General features: G+C 37.1%; 3 protein-coding genes across 4 annotated transcripts in view; 2 read left to right on the forward strand and 1 right to left on the reverse strand.

Moving 5' to 3' along the window:
• The first annotated feature begins 224 nt into the window (after nucleotides 1–224).
• LOC117983510 (chitin deacetylase 8-like) lies at nucleotides 225–5,265 on the forward strand. The gene is made up of 6 exons (XM_034970074.2): nucleotides 225–397; nucleotides 2,100–2,412; nucleotides 2,562–2,829; nucleotides 3,527–3,713; nucleotides 4,540–4,677; nucleotides 5,191–5,265. Exons 1-6 carry the CDS (start codon nucleotides 230–232, stop codon nucleotides 5,263–5,265), a joined length of 1,149 nt encoding a protein of 382 aa, XP_034825965.1. The 5' UTR covers nucleotides 225–229.
• Nucleotides 5,266–7,974: 2,709 nt separating this feature from the next.
• Nucleotides 7,975–13,270, forward strand: LOC117983506 (chitin deacetylase 8-like). Its single transcript, XM_034970071.2, has 6 exons — nucleotides 7,975–8,441; nucleotides 9,875–10,187; nucleotides 10,659–10,926; nucleotides 11,429–11,609; nucleotides 12,274–12,411; nucleotides 13,035–13,270. The coding sequence occupies exons 1-6, from the start codon at nucleotides 8,271–8,273 to the stop codon at nucleotides 13,107–13,109; spliced, it is 1,146 nt and encodes a 381-aa protein (XP_034825962.1). The 5' UTR covers nucleotides 7,975–8,270; the 3' UTR covers nucleotides 13,110–13,270.
• A 1,090-nt stretch (nucleotides 13,271–14,360) lies between these two features.
• The window catches only part of LOC117983507 (protein Wnt-3a-like), a 76,728-nt gene continuing 63,465 nt past the window's right edge, over nucleotides 14,361–27,623 (reverse strand). Inside the window, exons 1-8 of one of the 2 annotated variants that reach the window (XM_069499469.1) lie at nucleotides 24,122–24,402; nucleotides 23,785–23,932; nucleotides 22,391–22,511; nucleotides 19,921–20,078; nucleotides 18,935–19,042; nucleotides 18,372–18,518; nucleotides 17,508–17,635; nucleotides 14,361–16,949 (exon numbers count right to left, since the gene is read on the reverse strand). In XM_069499469.1, coding sequence (XP_069355570.1) covers nucleotides 16,748–16,949; nucleotides 17,508–17,635; nucleotides 18,372–18,518; nucleotides 18,935–19,042; nucleotides 19,921–20,078; nucleotides 22,391–22,511; nucleotides 23,785–23,808 — 888 coding nt within the window. In that variant the 5' untranslated portion in view covers nucleotides 23,809–23,932; nucleotides 24,122–24,402 and the 3' untranslated portion in view covers nucleotides 14,361–16,747. Of the gene's footprint in view, nucleotides 16,950–17,507; nucleotides 17,636–18,371; nucleotides 18,519–18,934; nucleotides 19,043–19,920; nucleotides 20,079–22,390; nucleotides 22,512–23,784; nucleotides 23,933–24,121; nucleotides 24,403–27,623 lie in introns of those variants that run through there. The other variant, XM_034970072.2, reaches the window with a different exon arrangement.

Genomic DNA, 27,623 nt, shown 5'->3' on the forward strand with positions numbered 1-27,623 from the left:
TAGAGCAAACGTGAAATGAAAAATACCTATGCAATTTCTGGAAGTTCCCAGTTGATTTATAAAAACATTAGCAACTAAGTACCTACTTATTGATAAGAACTTAAAATACAATATTAGTCAATTATAAGATTATATCCAAATATAGATAAAGATAAATGAAATATAAATACCGACGCGTGGTTTCTGGCGTTGTTTGAATAATCAAAGTTAGGGGTGATATACGGCGGACATGAAGTTTGCCTTTGTCGTGTTATTTTCGGCCGTACTGGCGCTAGCCTACAGCCAGGCCGACATTCCGGGTGCAGATCCTTGTGACGAGGCACTATGTAACCTCCCACACTGCAGATGTTCGACTACAAACGTCCCCGGAGCATTATCAGCCAGCAATGTACCTCAGGTATGCCAAGAATTTCAATATTGGTACCTACTGATTCTGAGCACACCTAAATTTTAGAGTACCTATTCACATCCTCTTCTTACAACCTAATGTAATATGAAAAGGACAGACACAGATTGACAGGTTTAAATTTGATTCAGAGCTGTCAACCCTCGTGACTTCAGCTGCCAGTTACGAGCCTATTGTTTAAATTTGTAGCGTTTTCTAAAATTTAGAGTCTTTATGTAAAATTCATCCATCCTTTTTTAGCAATATTAAAAAGAGAAAGATGCAGATACTCTAATAGTAATAGTAATAGTTTAGAGAAAGACAACAGAATCGGCGCCATTGACTCGTTTAACAAAACGTTATTGTTTGAGGTAAGGACTAACTCCAAGTCACCGAGACTATCTATTAAGGCGAGTCACCGAGGCTAAGCGGAAAAAACTGGTTTGCTAGATCAAATGTTTTAGGTATTTACTATTAAATAATGGCCTTGCTAAAAATCTAAATATATAAAAGGATAAGGTGACTGACTGACTGATCTATCAACGCACAGCTCAAACTACTGGACGAAGCGGGCTTTAACATTACCTTTATACTTACCTGTCTACTCATAAAAATTTAAGGAAGGGAAATTTTATTTCGATTATAGCCTGCTTAGGCTAGGTACCTGTAGATAAATTTCTAAATATAAAAAGACTAGCGACTCACGACTTCGTCCGCGTGGACTACACAAATTTCAAACCCCTATTTCACCTCCTTATAGGGGTGGAATTTTCAAAAATCGTTTTTTAGCGGATGCCTACGCCAGAATAGCTATGCCACATATGCCACATTTCAGCCCGATCCGTCCAGTAGTTTGAGCTGTGTGTTCATAGATCAGTCAGTCACCTTTTCCTTTTATATATTAAGAAAAGCTGACTGACTGACTGACTAATCTATCAACGCACAGCGCAAACTACTGGACGGAAATTTTGCAAGCAGATAGCTATTATGTCGTGAATTTTCAAAAATCCTTTCACAGCTAAGAAAGGGGATAAAATTTGTCATTGTACTAAGCAACAAATATGTTTAAATTAAATTAAATAGGGGTGTCAAAGTGTAGGCCACGCGGGCGAAGTCGCGAGCATAAAATAAATAAATATAAATAAATAGAATAATTTCTGTCTAAATTCAGGAGATTTCTGTTGTTTGACATAGGTGAATTTCAATTTATTTCCTAGTGTTAAGGGGACTCAGTTCGGTGCTTTCTCCATACAAACGTAGGAGGGAAAATACAACAATATTCGATATTGTACGCACAAAACTAAGAATTATATTGATTTATCTCGTCGTTATCTAGGTTCAATGATATCTAAAACATTGAAAAAAATATTGATTTAAAAGTTACGAGCCTCAAAAGATTCCTATTTTAACACTAAATTTATGACAACTTTGGGCGTAAATAAATAAGATTAGGGATATGAAAATTGTAAAACAATTTATCATTAGACGTAGTTTATTTATTCATTAGTTGAAATAACTTTACTTTGCAAACATAAATTCAGTAGTTTTTTCTCAAAAATACTTTTCCTAAACCTTTTTCGCGCGTTTGATTTCAGTGATAATCATCGTGCCTCTCAACTTTCTCATACAATGTCAAGTGAAAAGCAAACACGTTACCCACGTGCGCTGCCAATTTCGGTCGAGCGTCCTGCGTCACCTTAATTGAATCTTTCAGTTTGTCCTGCTCACGTTCGACGATGGCGTCAACATTAGTAACATGGTGTTATACCGTCAACTCCTGCGCAACCGGCGCAACTCCAACAACTGCCCTGCTGCAGCCACCTTCTTCGTCACCCACGAATACACCGACTACACCATGGTCAACGAGCTATACAACGAAGGACACGAAATCGCTCTCCACTCCATCAGCCATAAACCTAACAACGATTACTGGCGGGAAGCTAACGTTACCACAATGATGAGAGAGATTGGTGACCAGAGAGCTCAGATAGCTCATTTCGCTAATATTCCCGTTAACACAATCCATGGTGAGTAACAATATTAAGAACTAGCTTATGCCCGCGACTTCCGGGGGAACTCTTTGATTTTCCGGGATAAAAAACATAGAATACACTCTATGTTTTACATTATGTTACAAAATATATTAATGAAATATTTTTCTTTTGTCTTTTTTCAGGTGTTCGTTTGCCATTCCTCCAAATGACTGGAAACTCTTCTTTCCAAATGATGGCAAGTGCTGGTCTCACGTACGATTCTAGTTGGCCCACCATCGAATTCCAAGATCCAGGTCTTTGGCCTTATACTCTCGACTTTAGCTCAACTCAGGACTGCATAGTCCCCCCGTGCCCCACTGCATCCATTTCTGGTCCTTGGGTACTTCCTATGATCGCCTGGACTGATTTGCAAGGATTTCCTTGCTCGATGGTCGATAATTGTTTCTTCCAGTAAGTATATAAATTGAAAGCGTATCACTAATGATTTTACCCGTTCCCTACATTAAAATATGAAAGCGTATCCGTTTTCCATACCAGTGTATAATACGGCTAAGTGCGAATCGGACTCGATACCGAGGGTTCCGTTAATCGCAAATTTTGATGTGAAAACTACAAATATATGTATGGTTTTCGGATTTTTCCCTTTACTTGTGCCGTATGATATTGCTCCCTTCCTTTCAACAAGAAGTAACAACCTATAACACTATGTCAATGATCTCGTGCTATAAATTGGTTTTTTATGCGCATCAAAGTCACAAATGTTTTACTTAATATAAATAAATTAATTAATTTATTAAGCCTTTATTATTCTGAGGGTACACAATTTACAATTTGTTAATTTAAAACAATTACATATTATTATTAAGTAAGTATCTATGCCAAATTGCGTCTTCGGTAGCCGTTTTAACGCCTCAGTGTCTTCCGACATAGGCCTCCTCCATTCACTTCCAAATTGTTTGTTTGTTTTACTTAATATCATGACATTCAAATACTATGGGTACCTTATCAGGTATTGGATGCCTGAATAGGCATCTTCTGGCAAGCGCGCTGTTCTTAGGCTGCATCATCACTTGCCAGCAGGTCTGATTGCAGCCAACCGCTAGTCTATTAATTTAAAAAATAGTTTACTTATCTAAATTATCTACAGCCCACATGGTTCTGACGAAGACGGTTGGTACCAATTCATCCTGCAGAACTTCGAGAGGCACTACCTCGGCAACCGCGCACCTTTCGGCATCTACGTCCACGAGTGGTTCGTCCGTGTCAACCCTGGACTTCGGTTTGCATTGGAGCGCTTCTTGAATGTGATTAACAGCATCAATGACGTCTACATGGTAAATCTTTGTTAGGTTACTTTTTTGTTAATTAAATTTACGGTTAGTGTTTGAATCTCAACTGTTCTGCGGGGTGATTCGATAACTCAGCGATCAACAACACACTCAGACCAGTCCAAAAACATTTTAAAAATTATAGTTTCAAATTGCCTCTACTGCAGTCTGCAACCCAGGACCTGGCATTTAAAAGACAACAGCGTTCATTTTAGTACCTAAATACCTTATTTTTATAATACTTTATTCATTTTCCTTAGACATTAAAACTTTGGACTAAAGCTCCAAAATAAAATTCCATATGAAAATTTGCTATATGGCATGAGTTCCATATGAAAATGAAAAATTCCCATACGAAAACCTACGTCGTTATAAAAAATACAGAGGACTGCGTTTTATGATTTTTGTTTATAAATAAACAAATAATATGCAAGCGCAAACGGATATAATTATTAACACTAGTGATCGAAGCCTATGATTAAAACTTATATCATCATCATGATCAACCCATCGCCGCCGTCTCACTAACGCTCACGGGTCTCCTCTCAGAATGAGAAGGGTTTTGGCCATAGTCTACCAGGCTGCCCATGTGCGGATTGGTAGACTTCACACACCTTTGAGAACATTATGGAGAACTCTCAGGCATGCAGGTTTCCTCACAATGTTTTCCGTCATCGTTAAAGCAAGTGATATTTAATTAATTACAGCGCACATAACTGCGAGAAGTTAGAGGTGCGTGCCCGGGATCGACCTCCGATTAGAAGGCGGACGTCTTAACCACTAGGCTATCACAGCTACCTGATCTTAACTTATATAAATTAATTTATTTCAGGTCAACGCTCAAGAAGTAATAGACTGGGTAAAGAATCCGGTCCCGAACAACGTATATCGCCAGCGGCCATGTAAAAACATCTTGAGGACTCAGTGCTCCCTGAGCATCTGTGGACCTCTCCCCGCTCCTGAAGGAGAGGTATGTTGTAATTATAGCTATTTCGACATAATTTTTAAGTGGTAAGTAAGTTTTAATTTTAAGTCTTTAAAATCAAACCAAGATAATATACGGGTACCGTGACAGGTAGGTAAGAAAGAGTCACTCAGCGTGCCATAGAGTGAACTACGCTTGGAGTTTCTCTACGTGATCAAAACAAAAATGGGGAGATCCGTGGGATAACCAGAGTAACAGACATAGCTTAGTGGGCTGCGAACTGAAGTGGCAATGAATGAATAGTTAAGAGCCTCAATAGCTCAACAGGTAAAGGAGTGGACTGAAAACCGAAAGGTCGACGGTTCAAACCCCGCCCGTTGCACTAGTGGGCAGGGCACAGGGGACGTTGCAAAAATGGACAGGGCACATAGTTCGAAAATTCGATAGACGTTGGGGTCCAAAGGTGCTGGATTAATTTTGTTTCGAACATTGGAAAGCCTGTTTTGTAAATCGTGATATTCTTTATCTTTCAATAATTAATTACATTCTATTTTACAGATAAACTACTACATGCAAGTGTGCAGCAGATGCCCGAGAGTATATCCATGGCTTGGCAACCCCCTTGGAGTTTAAAAATGTATAGGTACTTTACTTTACTTATCCAGGAAAAGAAAAATTTTGTTTCCGTCAATTTTATTATTATTATACTTAAATAAATTCTAAACTGTTATAAATAAAAGGTGCCTGAAAACTTTATTAGGTGTTTTTTTGTTTCCATGAATTATCTTTTATCGTACCTAAGCCCTTGACTGCGATCTCACCTGATGGTAAGTGAAGTGATGGTAAGATGAAATGTGGCTAGCTTGCAAGGGCAGTTTCATTAAAAAATTAATGTAATACATTGGTCTTTATCATCATCATCAACCCATTGCCGGCTCACTGCTGAGCACGGGTCTCTTCTCAGAATGAGAAGGGTTAAGCCAGTCTTTTACGATGGTCAATTGTGCGTATTGACATACTTCACATACCTCATAAAACATTATGGGCAACAGCTCTCAGGTGTGCAGGCTTCCTTACGATATTTTCCTTCACCGTAAACTCAAGTGATATTTAATTACTTTAAACGCGCATACTTAACTCCGAAAAGTTAGAGGTGTGTGTCCGGGATCGATGCCCGGATCTCCCGACTAGGATGGCGACGTCACAACTTACCACTGCTGGTTATTACTGCTTTTTTGATTGATAAATGATTATGTTAAACTAGAGCTAGGCATGAGTGTATTTAAAGATTTGGCGCCCTGGGACCAATATACAATTATATCGCTCCATAAGTCAACCATTAGTGACTAATTCGTAATCAGTACCTTTATTTCAGTACCCCTATTATAAATGCGAAAGTATGCTTGTTTGTTGGTTTGTCTTTCACGTCGCAACGGTGCAACGGATTGACGTGATTTTTTGCATGGGTATAGATGAAGACCTGGAGAGTGACATAGGCTACTTTTTATCTCGGAAAATACAAGAGTTCCCACGGGATTTTTAAAAACCTAATTCCACGCGGACGGAGTCGTGGGCATCAGCTAGTTAATTTATAAAGAATTCGCTGATTTTTAACGGTTCATTGATGTTGTTTCAATTGTAAGTTTAAATGGCAAGTTATACTTATTTTCATAAAAATAATGCTAACTTTGGTATAATAGGCAAAGTTTTAATCCCAAAAAATGTATATTGAAAAACCTTAATCCACGCGGGCACCGCCGCACAAGCAAGTGCACATAAACCACACGGGCTCTTTACATGCGCAACTCACGTGCCAAACACGCGCAACACACACGCAACACACACCACACACTCGCCACACACGCGCAACACTCGCACTACACACGCACAACACACGTGCAACTCACGCGCAGCGCACACGCCACACACGCGCAACATACGCGCCACACACGCGCAACGTACGTACAACACATGCGCAATGCACGCGCAACACACGCGCAACACACGCACAACACACGCGCAACACACGCACAACACACGCGCCACACACTGGCGTGGGTACTGGGAACTTGTTAAAATGCTATACAATATCTCGATGCAGTCGCAGCCCGCGACTTCGTCTACGTAGACCACACAAATTTCAAACTCCTATTTTACCCCGGTTTGGGGTAAAATTTCAAAAATTCTTTCGTAGCGGATGTCTATAATTATTGTCTACGTCATAATAACTATCTGCATGCCAAATTTCAGCCCGATCGTTGATAGATCAGGCAGTCAGTCAGTCAGCTTTTCTTTTATATTTATACAGGCTGTAACCAGAACGCTAGCAAAAAATTGTTAAATGCAAAAGAACTTGTAATAAGTCTACTTGAATAAATAAATTCTATTCTATTTTATTCTATTCTAAATTAGGGTTATTGTTATACTACTTAAACACAATCTAATACCAATAACTATTTGCCTCATTTTGTAGTTGAAGAGATTTAGTCTAAGGACTTAGTATTTTTGTATCCACAATGTATATCGTGCAAAACTCGGGTCAATGCCCCGCTTACGACGCGGCAGAGTGACCTACTAACGTAACGTTCGTTGACCTCTGGCGTCAGTCTGATGTTTTATTTGCAATAATATATCGTAAACTTTTACGAAATAATAGGATCTTTTTATTTATTTTTTCGCGGTTTTTTTATGGTATCATATCAGTAATCATCAGTACTATCACCTGTCTTCGTTTTTGCCAGCGTTCTGGTTACACCCTGTATAGAATAGGTGGGGTCGGCAACTGTGACACATCGATTAAATTTTTTGTTTCGCTGTTAAATACCCCAAAATCCATCAATCGATAACTTTTGCAATCTTACCATCAGGTAGATAATTTTTTGGTACTTATAAAGGTTTTTTATTTCAATGAATAATATCGATAATAATGTACTTATATTTGAAATCTTTGCCTTTTAACCAACTTCCCAAAAAGAAGGAAGTTCTTAATTCGTGCTTATTTTTTTCTTATGCATGTTCATCGATTTTTAGGGTTCCGTACCTCAAAAGGAAAAAACTAATCCATAAAGGATCACTGCGATGTCTGTCTATTTGTCGTGTCTGTAAATTCGGGGGAGTCAAAACTTATATAACGGCCCTTTGACCTAGAATCATGTAATGAAATGGCAGGTAGCAATGTTTTAGAACACAAAATTCTAAAACTGTGAATTTGTGATGACATTACAAAAATATTTTTTACGAATAAATAACATGTTTACTAAATTACAATATCAAAATGGCGTCCGTCATTAACTTGCAGTTGTAGTGAACATAATAATATTATTTACTGGTTTGACATTGCTTGCACGATGTTACGGATTAAATTAATCATTATCCTTATCCATAAGAAACTTAATTCTTAATACCGCAAAACGAGCCCATTCAATTAAAATAGTTTTGTAAATTTCATCATTCCCGAAACTAATAACTTTTCTCGGATTTTTGATTGAAATCGCAATTACATGATTAGATAGAAAATTACAACAACACAATTAACGTTTTAATCGCACGATGTCGATATAGATTAGAATATCTAATTACTTATATATGAGATATTTCTTTTTGTTTTTAGTATTTGCCAAAAGAAGTAATAGGACAACATGCAGTCGGTATCTATAGTGTTGTTAATTGCAATACTTGCCTTCGCTCATGGCGAACCGGATGAGCTTCCTTTGGCCGAGCCTTGTGATGAAACAGCATGCCAACTTCCCGAGTGCAGGTGCTCAGAAGTGGACATACCAGGGGGGCTACAACCTAGAGATACACCTCAGGTAATATTAAATTATTTTCTAGATCATCATCATCATGATCAACCCATCGTCGGCTCACTAAAGAGCACAGGTCTCCTCTCATAGTGAGAAGGGTTTGGCTATAGTCTACCACGCTGGCCATGTGCGGATTGGTAGACTTCACACACCTTTGAGAACATTATGGAGAACTCTCAGGTATGCAGGTTTCCTCACGATGTATTCCTTCACCGTTCAAGCAAGTGACATTTAATTACTTAAAACGCACATAACTCCGAAAAGTTAGAGGTGCGTGCCGGGGATCGAACCCCCGACCTCCGATTAGAAAGCGGACGTCCTAACCACTAGACTATCACAGCTGTTTTAAGATTTTCTAGATGCTATTATACAATTAATTATATTTTTTAAATTCCATTACTCCTTGTGCGATCTCGCCTGATGGTAAGTGATGATGCTGTCTAAGATGGTAGCGGGCTAACTTAGAATGGGTGTAACGGGTTTTATTACACCTACCCCTTATCGGTTTCTACGCGGCATCGTACCGGAACACTAGATTGCTTGGCGACACGACTTTGCCGGTAGGAAGGTATAACTAGCCACGGGCGTACCCTCCCACCAGCCTAGACCAAAGACTTAGTAGTTACAAATTCCTAAATGACTCCTGTCGGAAATCGAAGGTGATTAATTATACTAAGGATATATATTATTAAATTTTTACAATGAGTAACCTATTATTGCTTCATGTTTATTTCGAATATTCTTCTTTGCGTGCTTCTCCGACTAGCGAAGGTTGGTAGTGAGCTTTGTGTATACCTACTACTTTGTTCTTCGCGAGGCGAAATAGTTCTGTAGTACTCGCGATTCCCGTCCACTCCCGGATGTTACGCAGTCAGGACTTTTTCTGCAACCGAGGCCTCTTCTTCAGGCAACTTTTCCCATCATGATGAGTTGTAGAAGTTCGTACTTCTCGTGCTTAAGCACGTGCCCCAAATATGCGACTTTCCGATATATATACCTATCTCAAATATAATAATATAAAATAAGGCGTAACGCACACCAGTGGCCCTACCGCGGTTGTTTGACAGCTACAATGTCACGATCGCAATCATCTCTGATTGGTTAATGCTCGCTCACTATTGGCCACAATGCATTGTTGCAACAAGAATCGCACAAATTCAGCCTATCAGAACAATTGAGATTGTAATAATGATTAATGCAGGTTTTAGACAATCGCCCTCCAGTAGAGCCGAGATGCGGCGTCTTTTTCTAGATAACAACTCAAATTAAGCTTTGTATACTTTGTCAAAGCGTTTGTTTTGTTTTGTTTTCAGTAAACCAATTGCAATGGTATGTCAAAATACATAAAGCTGAGTTTAGGCTGTTATCAAGACTCAACTCTATTCTATTATGTCTGTATGCGTCGGCCCTAACTTTGGTTAATTTCTATTTAATTTCAGTTTGTCATCCTAACTTTCGATGATGCTATCACCGAGCTAAACACACAGACTTACCGATCTATGCTATATAAACGTGTCAATAATAATCAGTGTCCAATTGGAGTTACTTTCTACATGCAACATGAATACACTGACTATACTATGGTGAATGAGCTTTACAATCAAGGCTATGAAATAGCTCTACACTCCATTTCTCATAGATGGCCTCAAGACTTCTGGAGAAACGCTACATACGAGCAACTGATGCGTGAAATCGGAGATCAAAAACAACAAGTAGCTAGGTTTGCCAACATACCCGCTAGCACTATACACGGTTAGCAGTTTTCATTAGCTATTTTGTTATGTTTGTATTTTTTTTTAATTCAGTATAGGCAAACGCTTGACCACAATCACACCTGATGGAAAGTGATTATGTGGCCTAAGATTACCTAGAAGCTGCCTATTCACTCTTGTTTCAAAGATATTGTATGTATGTAGGAGAAACCGGCTTTACTCTCGTATTTATTCGACGTTAGCCCGACTAGTTTCCAACCCATCCGGGGTCCTTTTTCACAGGGATTCACCCGGATTGTAATTGGTAAGAAACACAATTAAACGATTAAAAAAACTGGAAACATTTAAGTTGCAATATCGACCAAACCCGAAGAATTAATAACTGCGCCAATTTGCATTCAAATCGAACAAGTAATGTAGTTTCAGAGACAGACTAAAATTTTTTAAAAAAATACGATTTGTATGGTGCCTCATAAGACTTTTACACTACCTTACGCTATCTTTATTCTAGGAGTCCGCAGTCCATTTCTACAAATGAGTGGTAATAATACTTTTCAAATGATGAAGAGCGCTGGCATAACATACGACTTGTCCTGGCCTACCACTAGATTCACCAACCCTGGCTTATGGCCATATACCCTAGACTACGAATCTACGCAAGATTGTGTCGTAGATCCTTGTCCCACCGCAAGCTTTCCTGGTACTTGGGTCATACCAATGATAGCTTGGACAGATTTAGGAGGCTTCCCATGCTCTATGGTCGATGCCTGTTTCCACATGTAAGTAATGCAAGGTTCTAAACGTATATTTTATTTAAAAAAAAACAGTTTTAAAAACATGTTATTTTAAACAAAAACTGGGTTTTTACCAACCCTCAAGGCGCCTTGAATTATGGACACGGTAAGATATTACTTTGATTTAGACTCAATAATCGAATGCTTCAAGACTGGGCAAAGTAGGCGGCAAAATACAGAAAAGCAGCCCCTGGTCCTACACTGGTGGAAAAACCACTAACACCGGAATTCATAGTCAAGATAGGGGCTTCAATAGAGAACGATTCAGACGACATGTGTAATACACAACCTTAATGCATTGCATGAAGTTTGAATATGACACACGTCGTTTGAAACGTTCTCTAAAGAAGCCCCTATCTTGACTATGAATTCCAATGTTAGTCGAAGAACATTTTACTTTTATTTAAGTAGTTCCTCTCTAAGCTAACATTGCAATGGAGACAGGGTTCCAATAATTCCGATTTTTAAGCCAATTTTTTACTTCTAGGCCAGATACTGAAGAGGAATGGTACCAGTTCATAATTAAAAACTTCGAAAGACACTACCTCGGAAATCGGGCGCCATTCGGGTTTTACATTCATGAGGCATTCATCAGACCTAGACCGCACGTGTGGAGAGCCATGGAGCGGTTCCTTGATACGATCAACAACATTCAAGACGTATTTATGGTTAGTTGGTTTTTATACTATTTGTTTTACGTAGATATACTTGAAAAACAACCTGCTACGAAACCTATCTATTAAATTGATAGGATTTAACTACCTCAAAAACAAGTGAATACATCTTTCTCACTTACACCTACTCATGTAATACGGGCATAACTCACAACTAATTACTGTTACAGGTATAAGCAGGTTCTTGTAAATTAAAATGATTAAAAGTTTGTTAAACGACTGATTTTTACCAATATCAATCGAGCCGTTTATTGGCAGCTTGCTGACAGTGGTGCATCCAAAAGCATTTGACATTTCCGTCTGCCTTAAAGAAGTTAAAGTGACTAGATACTCATGCGATAGTAGCCAATAGGTATACGCTAAACCTAAAATTACAAATTATGCACGCGTGGAATGGTGCCAAGAATACTGGCTGCATTTCCGGGCTGGACACCCTACGCGCAAATAATGAGCCAGCCCTTCAGTCGTCAGATGAGGTTATTAATTGCGGTGAAATGTCTCTTAAAAGCTTTTAGCACTAAAACTCCATGACCCCAGTGTTCCACAGCAAATGGCACAAAAATGTAACTCTTTATAAGAGAAGCGTACTTGCGCCGCTTACCGGAATCACCTATTTCTGCTGCGGCTCCCGGTTAAAATTATGTAACTTTGCTTTCAGGTGAACGCGAAAGAAGTAATCGATTGGGTACGAAATCCAATTCCAATCAATGAGTATACCAAGAAGGAGTGCAGGCGCACCGTACCATCCGGTTGCACCCGTAGCTTTTGTCAGCCGCTCTCCAATCCGGAAAATCAGGTATAATTTGAATATCTTATCAGATTATCCATCATCATCATTATTATAGTCAACGGATAACATGTCCACTGCTCGACATAGGTCTCTTGTAGGGATTGCGTCACATCGCGGTCTTGCACCGGCCGCCTGAATCCAGTGGCTCCCTGCGATTCGTTTGATGTCGTCTGTCCACCTAGTGAGAGGGTCTTCCAAGTTCCAACGCTGCACTTTCCGGTGCGAGATCGCTATTCTGGCACCTTGGGACCCCAACGTCTATCGGTTTCATGTTTTATGTACCCTGCCCATTGCCATATTTTCAGCTTCGCAACCCGTTGAGCTATGTCGGTTCTACTTTAGTCATCCGACGGATCTTCTCATTTCTGATTTGTACATTAAAACCCATAGATTGATAGATAACAGAAACAATTCCCTACTCAGTGCTAAGAACTATATAATGTTCTTTCTTTTCTATCTTTATCACGCCATTCCGAACCAGTGATAAATTAAACTATTTGATGATTCAAAAGCACAAATAAAATAGGTATATTCTATTTTATTGTATTCAATTCTTGTACCTGCGAAATTAGCTCGTCACAAATGTTAATTAATATTTTTTTATCAATCGATATTACTTACTTTTTCAGAAAACTTACTACATGCGAGTCTGCGGGAGCTGTCCTAGAAATTATCCGTGGGTGAACAATCCACTCGGACTTTAGGTTGATACAAAAGACTTTGATATAAAATATGAGCTAATATCAAAAGATATTATGTTTCAATATCTCAAATACTGAAATACTGAAAATAGTTTAGGCAAACAGTTGGCTGACGGAAAAGAAAATTTTATTTTTTGGGACGATAGATAAATAATTTAATACCATTACCCTCTTTTATTACTTAGTTGAATAAAGAACGAAATACTCATTCCTGACAAGAACCTGGGGCCATGGAGCTGCAGTGCTAAAAACAAATTACGAGACATTTACGAGCCTCATCTGGACCTCCTCGTCCAACGCGGAAATGCAGCCAATATTCTAGGCACCATTCCACGCGAGCATAATTTGTACAGTAATTAAATAAGGCTAGCTGTAAGTTTTATTGTAACATTTTCTATTTAAAAAAAGGTGGACTGAAAATGAAATAGGTAGCTACTTAAGTAGGTACTCAGATAAAGAACAGGTACATAGACATACCCAGAACCTCTACAATATCATTATCACGATTAAATCTGTTTTCATTAAAAACGTGGAAAAGTACTTTTTAAAAAAATTATCAATCTTATCATTATATCTTATTATGTTTTGAAGTCGATATCTTTTCGGTAGGTACCTACTACAAAAAACTCAAGTAGCGTTGGTAATATCAATGTCATTATTCTCCGCAACAATAACATAACAATACCTAATCATTCTTTCGCGATCCTCGTCATAGGTGATAGGACATACCTACTTACATTTTGTCAAGAATCTGATTGATGTTTGTGAAATGTAGTAACTAATAACAGAAATTCAATAGAATGGAAAAGCCGGCCAAGTGCAAGTCGGACTTGCATACGAAGAGTTCCATACCAACGTACAAGAAAATTACGGAAGACACGACAGTCAGACAGACAGACAACGAACTCGGGGTGATCCTATTTAAGGGTTCCTTTTTTAATTTATAGACTAGCGCTTAGCTGCAATCAGACCTGGTGGCAGGTGAAGGTGCAGCCTAAGATGGAGCGCGCTTGCCTAGAAGATGCCTATTACCTCTTGACTTGAACCTTCAAGTATACCCATATTATAATTGGAGGGGAAAACATGCTGGAAGGGTGTTCCAAATCTTAGCGGTTCGAATTAGAAATGAGGAGGCAAATCGCTTCGTACGTATCCGTGGAATATGGACATTTTTTCCAATTTTTTTTTTAAAAACCCAATAATATGTACCTACCTATGCTTATAATATCAAAGAGAAAAAGATTAAAAAAACGAATCGTTTATGATACATTTATTGTATGTAGTTTACACCAAATAGTAACTATTCCATATCCAAAAATGATTAAGCTAGAGGTCTTGACAATATCTCATTGGACATGTGCACAATCCGCAACATCATTTTGAAATATTTCAGTAATTTCTTAATCGTTTACTTTTTGTATTAAACAGCATCAAAAATTGATCGACTTAACTTAATCTTGCCGATTGCACACATATATTATTATCTAAATAACATTAACATTTGGTATGGACTTCTCGAGAGTCAAGTCAGTTAAGATTTAATATTACAATATTAATAATTCAAAATGGACAGTTATTTGACTTTAGTTACTCTTAATACGAATTAATTGATCTGCGGAATAAATGCGCTTGTTTTCGTTCAAAAATTATAACAATTAACAATAGACTTAATTATGCACATATTTAGGCCCGGTTTCTACTCAAGCGGAGCAGATGTGCGAAATATGTGAAAAAAATATCACATCATCAAATATTATATTATACTAGCTTATGCTCGCAACTTCGTCCGCGTGGACTACAAAATTTCAAACCCATATTTAACCCCCTTAGGAGTTGAATTTTCAAAAATCCTTTCTTAGCGGATGCCTACGTCATAATAGCTATCTGCATGCCAAATTTCAGCCCGATCCGTCCAGTAGTTTGAGCTGTGCGTTGATAGATCAGTCAGTCAGTCAGTCAGTCAGTCAGTCAGTCAGTCACCTTCTCCTTTTATATATATATATAGATAAATATTATATCACTTAGATGGAAACCGGGCCTTTAGTCAATTTAATTTAATTGTTACTTTAGGAGTCAGACATATAGAATTGATTTGTAGTGTCATATTATTAAGAATTATAATCAGTACATTTAAAATACCTACAGTAAAACAATCATTTAGCCCCAATAATGGTTCCTTGGGGGTCACTTAGTGATTTTGTCAGTAGGTATCATAACTTAGTTACTCCACAGACAAGTGTTTAGATTAGAATCTCAAGTAAGTAAACCTTATAATAAAGGCAATACAAAAGATTTACAACAACTACATTCACTATGGAGTATTTACAATGGTTAAATCTACAAAACTATAGAACTTGAAAATTTTTGAAATTGCGAAATACTACCTAATCCTTCCACTGGTTAAGTTCTTAGAATATAATATAAACTATAAAGCTATCACAATCTAATTCAATAAATTACTAACTTAGTACGATAATGTTTATTTACAATCAACAATTAATGATTCAAAGACTATTCGAGCTTACGCCTCCCTTATAACTAAAATCATTGAAGCTGGTTAAAAAGATTTCGTTTCTGAGGTAGAACGTAAAATAATTTAACTCTAATAAGTACATAGTGACTATTTACAATCGACGCGGATACAATTCACTACAGAATAAAGTAATATATTGCCACGAAAATATTTTTATGTCCACACTTAAACACTAAAAAACATAGATTTGATTTTCTTAACAAAAATATGATGTCCTGATCCTGATACAAGTTTTATCATGAAAAGTCGATCAAGTAATGGGTTATGGACCAAATTTAGACCAACAGGATCATGAAATTACTTTGTATATTTTTGTTGTTAAAAAACATTGGCAAAATATTACATTTTCCAACCATTTGGAAGTATACCGTCATTCTTTTTGTAGTTTTGTACTGATAACTAAAATAACGTAGCAACGAAAATTATATTTACAACTTTGCGAGTAATATTTACATTAAATACGTAGAATAAAATAAATTAGTTGGTAATACTGTAAAAAATTTAAAGCTTATAATCAGAAAACACATAAATTTAAAAATATAAGTAACTAAACATATCAGTCCGTATTTTGCAATTGGTAAGTCGCACTTGAACCATTTCATATTATTTATTACTTCAAAAATTAATTAATATTATTATCATTGAGTATAACATTAACATTTGCATCAATAAATATTAAAATAACTTTGAAGATATTATTTTAAAAATTTATTGTTTATATTTCTATACTCTTGCTAATCTTGTAGTAAAATCTTGTTTTCATATTATTAAGTACATATAGTTCTTGAAGTTTAAAACTGTATCTACTTATTTTATTTTCATTAGTAACTTAAATAAAGAAATGAATTTACTCCAGATAGACAATTAGGATAGTGTCAAAAAATATAAAAAAACGTCGTAAAAAAAATCGAGTTATTTTAATGAACAAAATATCTTCTTTATTATAGGTACATTTTAGTAATCAATTAATGGCGTCAGATTTATTTAATTCAGAACTAAAATCATTTAAAAATCATCATCAAATCGATCTTCTCTTTCTTCAAACTGAAAATTAATCATCCTTGTCAAAAGCAACTTAAAATAATTATCAACAAATGAATGTCTTTGTTCAATTACAAACATGGTGATCCCGCTTGGACCGACAAATTTCGCAATGCACTCGACAGCACCAAACAAAACGGCATCTGCATTTCTCTTCGTGGTCTCTCACTCTGGTTTGGTACCCGCGACCGCAGCAAAGCAAGCGACACCCGTCCAAACCGGCTGAAGTCCTGTTGCAAGTCCTTCCCCGAGTGCCCAAGATGCCTAACCTGTAAAGTATTATGCACAATTTAAAATATTTCATTAGTCTGTGATAGCCTAGGGGTTAGGACGTCCGCCTTTTAATCGGAGCTCGAAGGTTCGATCCCTGGCACGCACCTCAAACTTTTTGAGTTATGTGCATTTTAAGTAATTAAATATCACTTGCTAGTGAAGGAAAACATCCTGAGGAAGTACCAATCCGCACATGGCCAGCGTGGTAGACAATGGCCAAACCCCTCTCACTCTGAGAAGATATCCGTGCTCTGTAGCGAGCCGGTGATGAGTTAATCATGATGATGATGAATATTTCATACGTAGGTATAAGTCCGTTTTTCCTTTTCTTGAAGAAAATGTAAACAAGTAGTTTCTCTCTGAAATGCGTAAGAGGCGCACAATATTACGTTACGTTCAATATTACCTTGTTACCGCGAACTGACAATGAAATCATGATACGAGTAAAAACTAAAAACTCTAAAAGAGCTCAAATCGCTGGACAAGTCGCAATAACTTACGCGTTTCTCCGAGATAGATACTAAACAAAATTCAAATACTTAGTGTGAACTCACTCATCATTCGGCTCACAGTAGTCAGGAGAATCTTCCAAATAGACTAGATCAGTTTTATTCGGTTTCTTCATATCTGGATGGAGCGGTCGCAATTTTCTTATATTTTTGCCTTTTTTTCTTTCTACAACCTAAAAAAAGTGAATTTCGGAACTGTAAGTTTCAATAGCATCTTGGCACACGAGTAGATATTCAAGTGATCTTGGCACAAAGAGTGCCTAATTTAAAAAGATTAAACAACATAAATTGATTTTCAACATTCGAAATACAAGAAAAAACCGTATTCTAGAGACAAAATCAAGTTGCACTTGTCTGACTTTTCAATAATCTGTCAGTCTGATCAGTTTTAACCAAAACTCACAAGAAAAGTTGTGGTGGGCTTATTTCCGTGTACCTTTCTGTCTGTGTCATTTTCACGGCTCAATTATTGCTAAATCAATCTTGACAAGTCACTAATATAGCTTCCATCCTGGAGATGGAAATAGAACGTTTTTATTCTGGAAAAATCAGCGTTCCCATGGGATTTTTAAACTACCTAAATCCACTCAAACGGAAAAGCAAGCATCAACTAGTACATAAATCCACATCAATAGATAGAAGACAGCCTTGATCTGGCAGCTCCCCGCGACTCGTTCGAGGTCGTCTGTTTAGCTAGTGAGGTGTCTGCCAACATTGTCAGTCGGCGTGTACTTATCCATGGAGTTTCAGGTACAGGCCTCGAGGATGCCTTGCGGTGTGATAGTAGAAAGGTAAAGGAACCAGGTCAAAAAGTTCCTGGGCACACTCTCTGAAGTATATCCTATCCTTTAGAATACCGATAGACGGGCAACTTTGCGCTGATGATGATGAATATAAGTACCTACTCACCTTAACGTGTGAAGCGCCCTCGTACCTCGTGCTCAGCACGTCGCCCACCAGCCGCAGCTGCGGCAGGCGGCGCCAGCACACGCGCACCGAGCACGAACCCGACATGCCGTGGCACTTGCACACGCGCTGCATGCGACCTCGCACAGCCTGCAACAGTTACAGGATACGTCTGTGAAAAGTATCTGGGTCATCCAATGACAAAACGCTCTGTTGGACACCCCAGGTATCGCTGAATGAACGATTTTGTGTAGAAACCTGTAAACCGTTGGAAGACGGCAGTGGCAGTATAGTAGAAACTGCCATCAAAGGCTTGGATGACACTTTCTTCTGTCGAAGGCCAAGATCCTAAAATAAGTTAGTGGGTAATATTAATTAGTATACTTAGTGAAAAAAAATCGTTATTGTAATTGTACATTCACATATTCAAATATTTCAATTCTGAAGAGTTTACAGGTTTTTGTATTCTCTCTATATTTTAAAATGTTCAATACTTTATTTCTATTTTATGACAGTGTTTTTACCTACACTTTACTGCTACTATTTAAAAATTGTTCAATACTTACTCTACGACCAGCTTCGTTATTGTGTAGGTTCATTAGACCTTCATCAGTTTCCCTGTCCTCTTTAGCGTCTACAAAGTCACGACTATATTTCTCCCCGTATCTTATATCCTGTAATAAATGTTTTGTATTATAAAAATATAAATAGGTACGTCTGACGAAAATCTGTATCTGTCTGTTATGTTTTCATGAATTTATCAATGAGCTGATATTTACAGAACTTCTGTAGAATAGTGGCAATGCAAGCTTAGTATGTACTACACTACATACATCCCGGAAAATAATCTTAGTCCCATGGAAAAACCATAATAGAAATTTGGGAAAATAAAGCTTAAAACAAACCACGTGGACGACTATCTTCTTCTATATTAATAGAAAAGGAAAAGCTGACTGACTGATTGCCTGACTGATCTATCAACGCACAGCTCAAACCATTGGACGGATCGGGCTGAAATTTGGCATGCAGTCAAATTTGTATATTACACGCGGACGAAGTCGCCAGCATCTTTTGAAATGTCTTATATACGAGTAGTTTAGAGTAAAACTCTAGCTCAAGAATATCCTGTACCCGTAGTACAAGATTTTACGTCAGGTTATACGTGGCCGGAAATGCGGACGCCGGAAGAGCCTTCCACACCTTAGCGGTTCATATCTGTACCCGTAGTACAAGATTTTACGTCTCACCAAACGAAACCAAATTCGAGAGTCGAAATACTTCTGCGTTACAGTAAACTGGATCTTAAATGCCTTGTTTTAAAGCTCAAGTTTGTCTACACTTCTACAGCCAGCGCTCCAAGCGGAAACATTGCGAAATTAAAATCAGTGGCATTGAATATTTGACTTCAATTCAAAGCTGTTTAGGTCCATTTTACTGTAACGCGGAAGTATTTCGACTCTCGAATTTGGTTTCGTTTGGTGAGACGTAAAATCTTGTACTACGGGTACTGATGTGATTTCCAAGAAACATGTGCTTCATGTAAATAATTTACCTCTGAGCAGCCTCCCCACTGCCAATGTCGCGGCGTGCGTTTTCTCACACGAGCATCACAGGAACACTCATTTAGTTCGCCTCGACTGCAAGCTCGTGCTACTGTATGTGCCAATGCAGCTGCAGACAGGGCGTGGACGAAAGCAGATTCGCGAGATTCTGTAATAAAAAACATAAGTAGTTACTTAAACTGCAAATTATAATATTCTCCATGGAAAAGTCACGACAAATTAAAAGGGATCGACTGACTAGAAACCACTATAAACTGATAACGCTAATAACGACGGACGTCGTCCGTGAAGTAGGTAAAATATGGTTCGAAAAGAATTTTTGGATTTTTCATTACACAAATTTAACAATGTGTAAAAACACCAGGTATTAAGTCGAGGCTATTATACAGCTATTGATAATTTCCTTAGTGACAAAGTTGCATGGAAGTAAACGGCTGAGCCTTCATTTTCCCACAAGATGTAGTTGTATTGTTACATATTATAACTCTTTATGATTTGAAAAGAGCAACTGCTGAGTCTCTTACCGGCTCTTCTCAATTGAATCTACATTCCCAACCGGTACACTGTGGTAGAGTAACAGATGTAGCTAAAAGACGCTAGTTGCCCTACAATTAAATGTGAAAACACTAGTTCCCAAATATAAAATGGTTCACTGACCGACTTGATTTGGAATACCCAAAAACAAAGACCCGTGCATTGTCGAAATAAGATGGCAAATAAACTTACTTCCGAGATTATATATAAAACACTATGGGCCAAATAACACTGGTCATGTAACTAGTGAGATTCTTTAAACAAACTGAGCAACTCCATCAACAAGTACACACATGATCCCAGTAATCGACATTTGAAAATAAACAAGATACATGAAGAGATGAAATTCCTTGAACACTGTCTTGAAGTGGACTCTACAATATGTACTGACATGAACCATAGTTCATAAGGCGCCTTTAATATAAACAGTTTATCTTGGTGACGTATGTTGTTTCACAATTCATTTTCAACTCCTTTCTGAAGGAACTTCATGTAAAAAAAATTTACATGAAGTTTTTAACTATAACCAAATACCTAACTAAATGATAGGGTAAAATGGGTAAAAACTTAAATGAAGTTAAGAGATTACAAGTTCGTAGGTAGGTAGATACCTACTTTGTATTGATTGTAACTGTACTTTATTGTTACTAGAAAATTATACCTATTATGTACAAGCCTAGAAACATTTAACAACAAATATACACCTCGTGGGACATGTTTATAGGTCACATCAAAATTTGGCATGATAATAATGGATAGCACATTGTTTACATTAATTTATTTGAAAACTTGGCTTAGACAGGTGGGTGTTTTTAATCGTTTACAAATGTAGCTCTTTTCCATTGATTCAAATCTGAATTTTCTTACTATAACACGAAATTGTTTGTTTCTACTTTTCTTTTAACAATGATAATTTGGAAATCGTCTGAAAAGTCAAATTCATTCTATAAGTATTAAGTATTTTTATTCTTTCATAGTTCGTTGGCGTGGTTGTTATATGTTTGATTTCGCCCGCGCAAAAAATTACCCCACATCATTACCCTTATTATAAATGCGAAAGTGTGTTTGTTTGTTGGTTAATTGGTTTGTTGGTTTGTCCTTCAATCACTTCGCAACGGTGCAACGGATTGACGTGATTTTTTGCATGGGTATAGATAAAGACCTGGAAAGTGACATAGGTTTCTTTTCATCCCGGAAAATCAAAGAGTTCCCACGGTATTTTTAAAAACCTAATTCCACGCGGACGAAGTCGCGGGCATCAGCTAGTCGAAAATAATTAAAGTGGATAATAGTCCTTAATAGCATTAGTGCACTCGTTAACTTGTTACTCAAATCCAGAATTAGGCTTACTCACATTTAGTAAGAATATAAACAGTTTTGACGAACGAGACCGTTCAAAGAGAGTCCGGGAACATCAAAGCGCATGTGGTGTTCACTTAACACCGTCCTTTGAACTGGGATCACCGTTGAGGTGAGGATTGCAAGCGATAATTGTTTAAGTATTTACGGCTTGCTTTGAATTGGTATGATGGGTAACGGAAATTTTAAATTTTATGACTTCAATTGCAGATGCTAATAACCCTGTTAAACGTTAACTGTTTAATTTCTAAGAATTATATATAGTATATTTCTACGGCTATACTCACGTATCCAGTCGACGTTAGCCCTTCGAACCCATCCGGGGTCCTTTATCAAGGGGGTCAGTTCGCGCACGCGCCGCGTTTAAGACTGCGCGCCGCGCGTGCCGCTGCCCGTACAGCCCGTTGTTCTTAGAATTAATTTACGGCTTTTGTTGAATTTTCATAAAATAAAGTCGAAACGAAGAGAAAGGGGAATCAATAAAATTGCTAATAGTTCGGTATTCAAAGAGATGGTTATTTGAAAACCGAACTATTGACTACCTAATAAATAACGAATCCTACTTACTAAATTTTAGCACCCCGCCAAAAATATCAGTAGAATTGTCAACGGTGCTGCAGTTCCAACGGCTGTTCCGAAACTGATGCTGACACTCTTCAATAGCCTGCTGTGCTCCCATTTGTATTACCTGAAATCAGCACATAACAAATTGAAAAGGATAGAAGACAAGTAAGCAAAAAGTGTAGAAACCAAAGGACTGACTAGACTGCATCATCACTTAGCACCAGGCGAGAGTGTAGTTAAGGGCAAACTTGTATCTGAATAAATAAATAAAAAGACAAATAAAGCATACAATAAGATTTTTGAAAATCTATATCCACGTAGATACAGTCGCGGGACCAAATGATTTATTTATTTATTATTTTTATTATTATGATAATAATAGAGATCAACGACCTAACGATAATAATAATATTTGGCGAAGAGATGCGGGTGCCCGCAATGCGGTCAAGAGGTCTTTCATTCAATTTCCGATTTATCAATTTAGTAATGAAAGCAAGTCAATCAAACATATGAGCTTGTATAAATGCTGATTTTTTATAATAAACTGGATGAAACCCGCGACTTCATCCAATTCCAATTCATCATGGGTGGATATAGGTTTTTTAAATCCCACGAAAACTCTTTTATTTTCTGGAATAAAAATTGTCAAATCCATCCATTAGTTTTTGCGTGAAAGAGTAAAAACATACACACATACAAACTTTGCCTTAATAATATTGAAGGGTGATGCAACCTAAAATGACACCAAAATCATCGTAGATTGTGACACTAATTTCTAAAAAAAGGAGCTTGAAAAGGTTATTTTAATTGATTGATTTTGATCTGAAATTTTAATGATAAGGATATTAATCAAAAGTGAAAAAGTAAATAGCTAAAAATAAATTGAATTATTAGCATAGTGTTGTTTTAAATATGTAATAGAAAGACTAAATAATAGTTATAAAGTCTTAGTTTTTATAACTATTACAATGTAAAGATGCCCAACTAAAAGTAGTCTAGAATATAAATTACTGTTAATCTGTATTCGATTACTCAATTAATGTAAAATCGAAGCGAATATTCCATTAAGAACATAATGCACGTTGGAATTTTATCTCGTTTGCCATCTTGAATAAAAATCTTGTACATAAAGATTTTATTTCATGAGCGTCATTTCAGTTAATTACTATTTGCTGAGCGTCATTTCAGTTAATTACTATTTGATTTTTACTGTTTTCAACGACTTCATTTTCTCATTTATGATACTTATGGATGAATTGTCTAAAATGTATATAATATTATAATTATGTACCTACAATTATTGAATGAGTAATATTGTTCGTCTAGTAACTGAATTTTAGGTAATTGTAACAATTATCTTATATCGCTAAAGTTAAGTCCTTAAATTATTTTCTCACCTGCACCATTTTATCAGATAGCATACATAATTGCTTCTGTCGCTCTACCAAGTATTCTAATCTGTGACAGCTTTCTTTGTGCAGTGTTGTAAAAATTTCTAAAGAAGTGTTTGATGACTGGGTGGGCCTATTCGGCGCTGCTAAGTTCCTGTAACAATTAAAAGAGCCATTTTAATTTAACTTTATATTATTTTAGAAAAGTGTATATCTAAATTTAATTTAAAACTTGATTCCAAGAATGTAAATACAAATCAACATTATTAAAGTAAACAGGATGAAATTATTGTCATAAAGGGAAATTAAATAAACACAATTTGCATACTAAATAATGAGATACCTTTATAAGTGGAATGTATCTTGTTATACTTGAACGAAAGCAAACAGCCATCCCAGCTCTTGGCAAACATTGGAGACAGGATAATTGTGAGTGAAATAAACATAACTAATTTGCTTGCTGTGCAATGCCACCCAGCTCAAGAACCGAGAACGAGTTCCGTACTATAAATAACAATGTTAAACATCATCGTCTGACAATTCAAATGAAGTGAGCTTAGTGAGAGAACCCTCGTAAACAATGCAAGTAAGCTAAGGTAATTAGTCTCGAGACGTCAGCTTCGTACGAACTCTGGCACTCGAGTGAGAAATGCCACTCGAAGAAAACAAAACTCGCTATTACCTACCCTCCGCTTTTGTTCTTTAAAAAAATTCTCTATTCAAACCGGCCAATGGGAACGGGTACGCCACAGTACGTTGATTGGCCGACGACCTCCCTTGAGTGCAAGTGGAAATAAAAAGTGCTCGGGTAAATGAGTCTCGCTGTCTCTTTTTGTCTTTGGCAGGACGTGTATGTGTATTCCGCTCGGTTTTTCGTTTTAATTGCAAACATGAGAGGATGTGTAAAGGGTTGTAAGACCTTGAGTGCCGCACGTGCAGAGACTGCGGCATCGGGGAAGCGCATTCAACTTGTTTATGGGGGGAAGGGATCTTGTTTATGTCATCTATGTTGTCAGATGGGGGTTACAGCGTAATATTTCTGTATGACTAGTTGTCTTGCCACTACCAAGATTCATTATATGGGTCAATTAAAATTGAGTGTACTTTTGTAGTTACAGTACTTAAGAGCTTTCAGGTAGTTTCCTTCAGCTCAGAATGCTTCGCATATTTATATAATATGGCTGTAGAGAACTAGTACAATAATGCATCAACATGACCATAATATAAAACGTCCGTAAAAATTGGATTAGGTACATGGGTAAATAATAATTAAACTAAGACATAATTCGTTAATTATTGTGGAATAATTTGTTTTAACGACGTTCCGCAATGAGCGTTGATTGACGAAACCACATAGCCATTAGTACTTAAGGGTATAATTAACTAATTTCTATAATCAATCAGCGTTACTTGAAATGAAAACTAAATAGTTGCGTGCTTTATGGTAATAAAACTTGCTACACTGACAAATTGCGTTACCCACTTTACGCCTGCCGTTCATTTCTTTATGAATTTGCAAAACAGCCGTATTTTTGTTTTTTCTTCATTTAGATAGGTAGATAGTCGACGAACTACCTAATCGAGACTAGTACAGTGACCTATATATATATTAATTGATCAATATGGAAGTATCTGGTTTTCACCCTCCTCCTCATCGTATAAAATAATATTTTAGAGGTGGTATGACTTAGTTGCGACTGCACATAATTATTATCAGGCAGCAGGTAATGTAGGCCAAGTCACTCAGCGGGCGATGGAGAGAGCTATGCTTGAAGTTTCACGATGTGATCAAATCAGAAATGGGGAGATCCGTAGGAGAACCAGAGTAGTTAACCGACACCTAAAGAATCTAAAACTTCTTATAATCTAATATCTAAGTAATACCTAGGTGAAGGTTCGACATTTCAGCAAACATTTTGACATAACACTAAATAGTTTAAAGTACTGTGGTAAGAAGTCCTGTTAGCATGCTATCGTTTATAGCTCAATTCGCATCATGGTGAGAAAAATACAATGCATACACAATAAATTAATTTAAACTCTGTCTCATTAAAATAAGGTTCCTTATTCTATATGAGTCGTTCTGTTTGGTTACTAAAGGCTGTTATGAAGCGGTTAACAAAAAGTGACTTGAAAGCGGAAAAACGGTTATTGATGCAAGTACAAGAAAATGTACGAGGCATCGATAGAATATACCTATTTCTATAAATTTAACTCTCTCTCTTTTTTACTGTTTTTTTGCATTTTTGCAAAAAAAGAGCTAACGCGGACGCTGTTATTGTCATATTCAGTCAAATAAATGGTCTTAATTGGATAATTTTATTAGTCTTGCTGCAACTGTGTATTTTAGCTAAAAACAAGAGGGTGATAGAGATTGGTAATAGTATCGCTATCGAGCTTTGGTGCTAACTGCTAGCCCTGCAACTTCAATCAAAATAGTTTGCTTGAAGAGAAATATTTGTAGAAATGTATAGATAAAATATTTCAAATAAAATCTACGCCTAAATTATTATTTTACCCATATTTAAAACTCTATTCATACCTCTGATTGGTTTGTACCAGTTCCTTTCACTATAGAAATTGTTTCCTTACGTTTACCTAGAAGAATCACTACTATTGAAAATCGAAAAGCGTAACTAAGCTGTAATTTTTGGGTACGATCATGTTTGATGAAATGACGACCTCCCACTTTGAAAACATGTAGACGCAAGTGTTCCTTTTTAAGTTTCCTATAATAAGTATATTTAGTATCCTAAAGCTTTTAAAAAAATCATTTTTGCTTGTCTAGTTTTTTCGCCGAAGAACTCCTGATAGTTATATTCCAAGGTCCTTGAATTTTAATTCAATCGTGGCTATAGCCTATAAAGCTAAAATGTGGGCACACTATGCGAAGCTTATCACATTACAATGAAATCTTTGGGATCAAAAATGCGTTGTGATGTGTCTTCGTTTTGAAATCACGATAACGCAAATATTCACGTACTTGCGATCTGTGTGGCTAGTCGTCAACTGCTGGACATAGGTCTCTTGTCAGAACTTCCGCACGCCACGGTCTCTTTCTACCTAGTACCTAGCCTAGCCTTCCAACGCTGCGCTTTCCGGTACGAGGTCGCTGTTCCAGCACCTTGGGAATTTGGGATCCCGACGTCTATCAGTTTTTCGAACTAGGTATGTGCCCTTGCCCATTGCTACTTCAGCTTCGCAACCCGCTAGTTATGTCGCACTCTGGTTCTACATACTCCGTTATTAGTGCATTTGTCAGTTTTAAAAATACTGCAAAAATTATGGAACTATCGAATAAAACTAATAATTTTGAATCGAGAATACTTAGTTGAAAGCTGAAACTCCTGCCGCCGCCCGCGTGACGAAATCGCCTATGGTCGACCACGGTCTTTTATGATGCCGCAACGCGTGAAATAGCGTTTAAAATGTTACCTGCATTGATTGTTGCCCTATAGGTTCACTGCCTCGCTGGACTTCCTTAATGCTAAACAGCTAAACAATCTGTTTTACAGTATTTAACTCTATTAAATACTAGATACTACTTGACACTGTAGTCTATTTTTCTTCTTCGTCATAGCATATTCAAAGTATTACTATCTGTCGGTTGCTTCGTATTATTCTATCATCATAATCACCATCACTGCCCACTATTGAGCACAGGTCTGGCGTAGGAGCGTAGAAATTGCTCTACATATTTCGATTTTTGACTTTTAAAATCTAAGTAAGTACCGACATACCTTCGTATTTTTTTTCTATACCTACATTTATCAAAAACTTACAAATTACAGTATAATCTAGCGTACGCTAACTTAAGTTGGAGTACCAAAAAAATGGAAGATCTT

This window comes from Maniola hyperantus, chromosome 7, assembly GCF_902806685.2.
Source record: "Maniola hyperantus chromosome 7, iAphHyp1.2, whole genome shotgun sequence".
Lineage (NCBI taxonomy): Eukaryota > Metazoa > Arthropoda > Insecta > Lepidoptera > Nymphalidae > Maniola > Maniola hyperantus.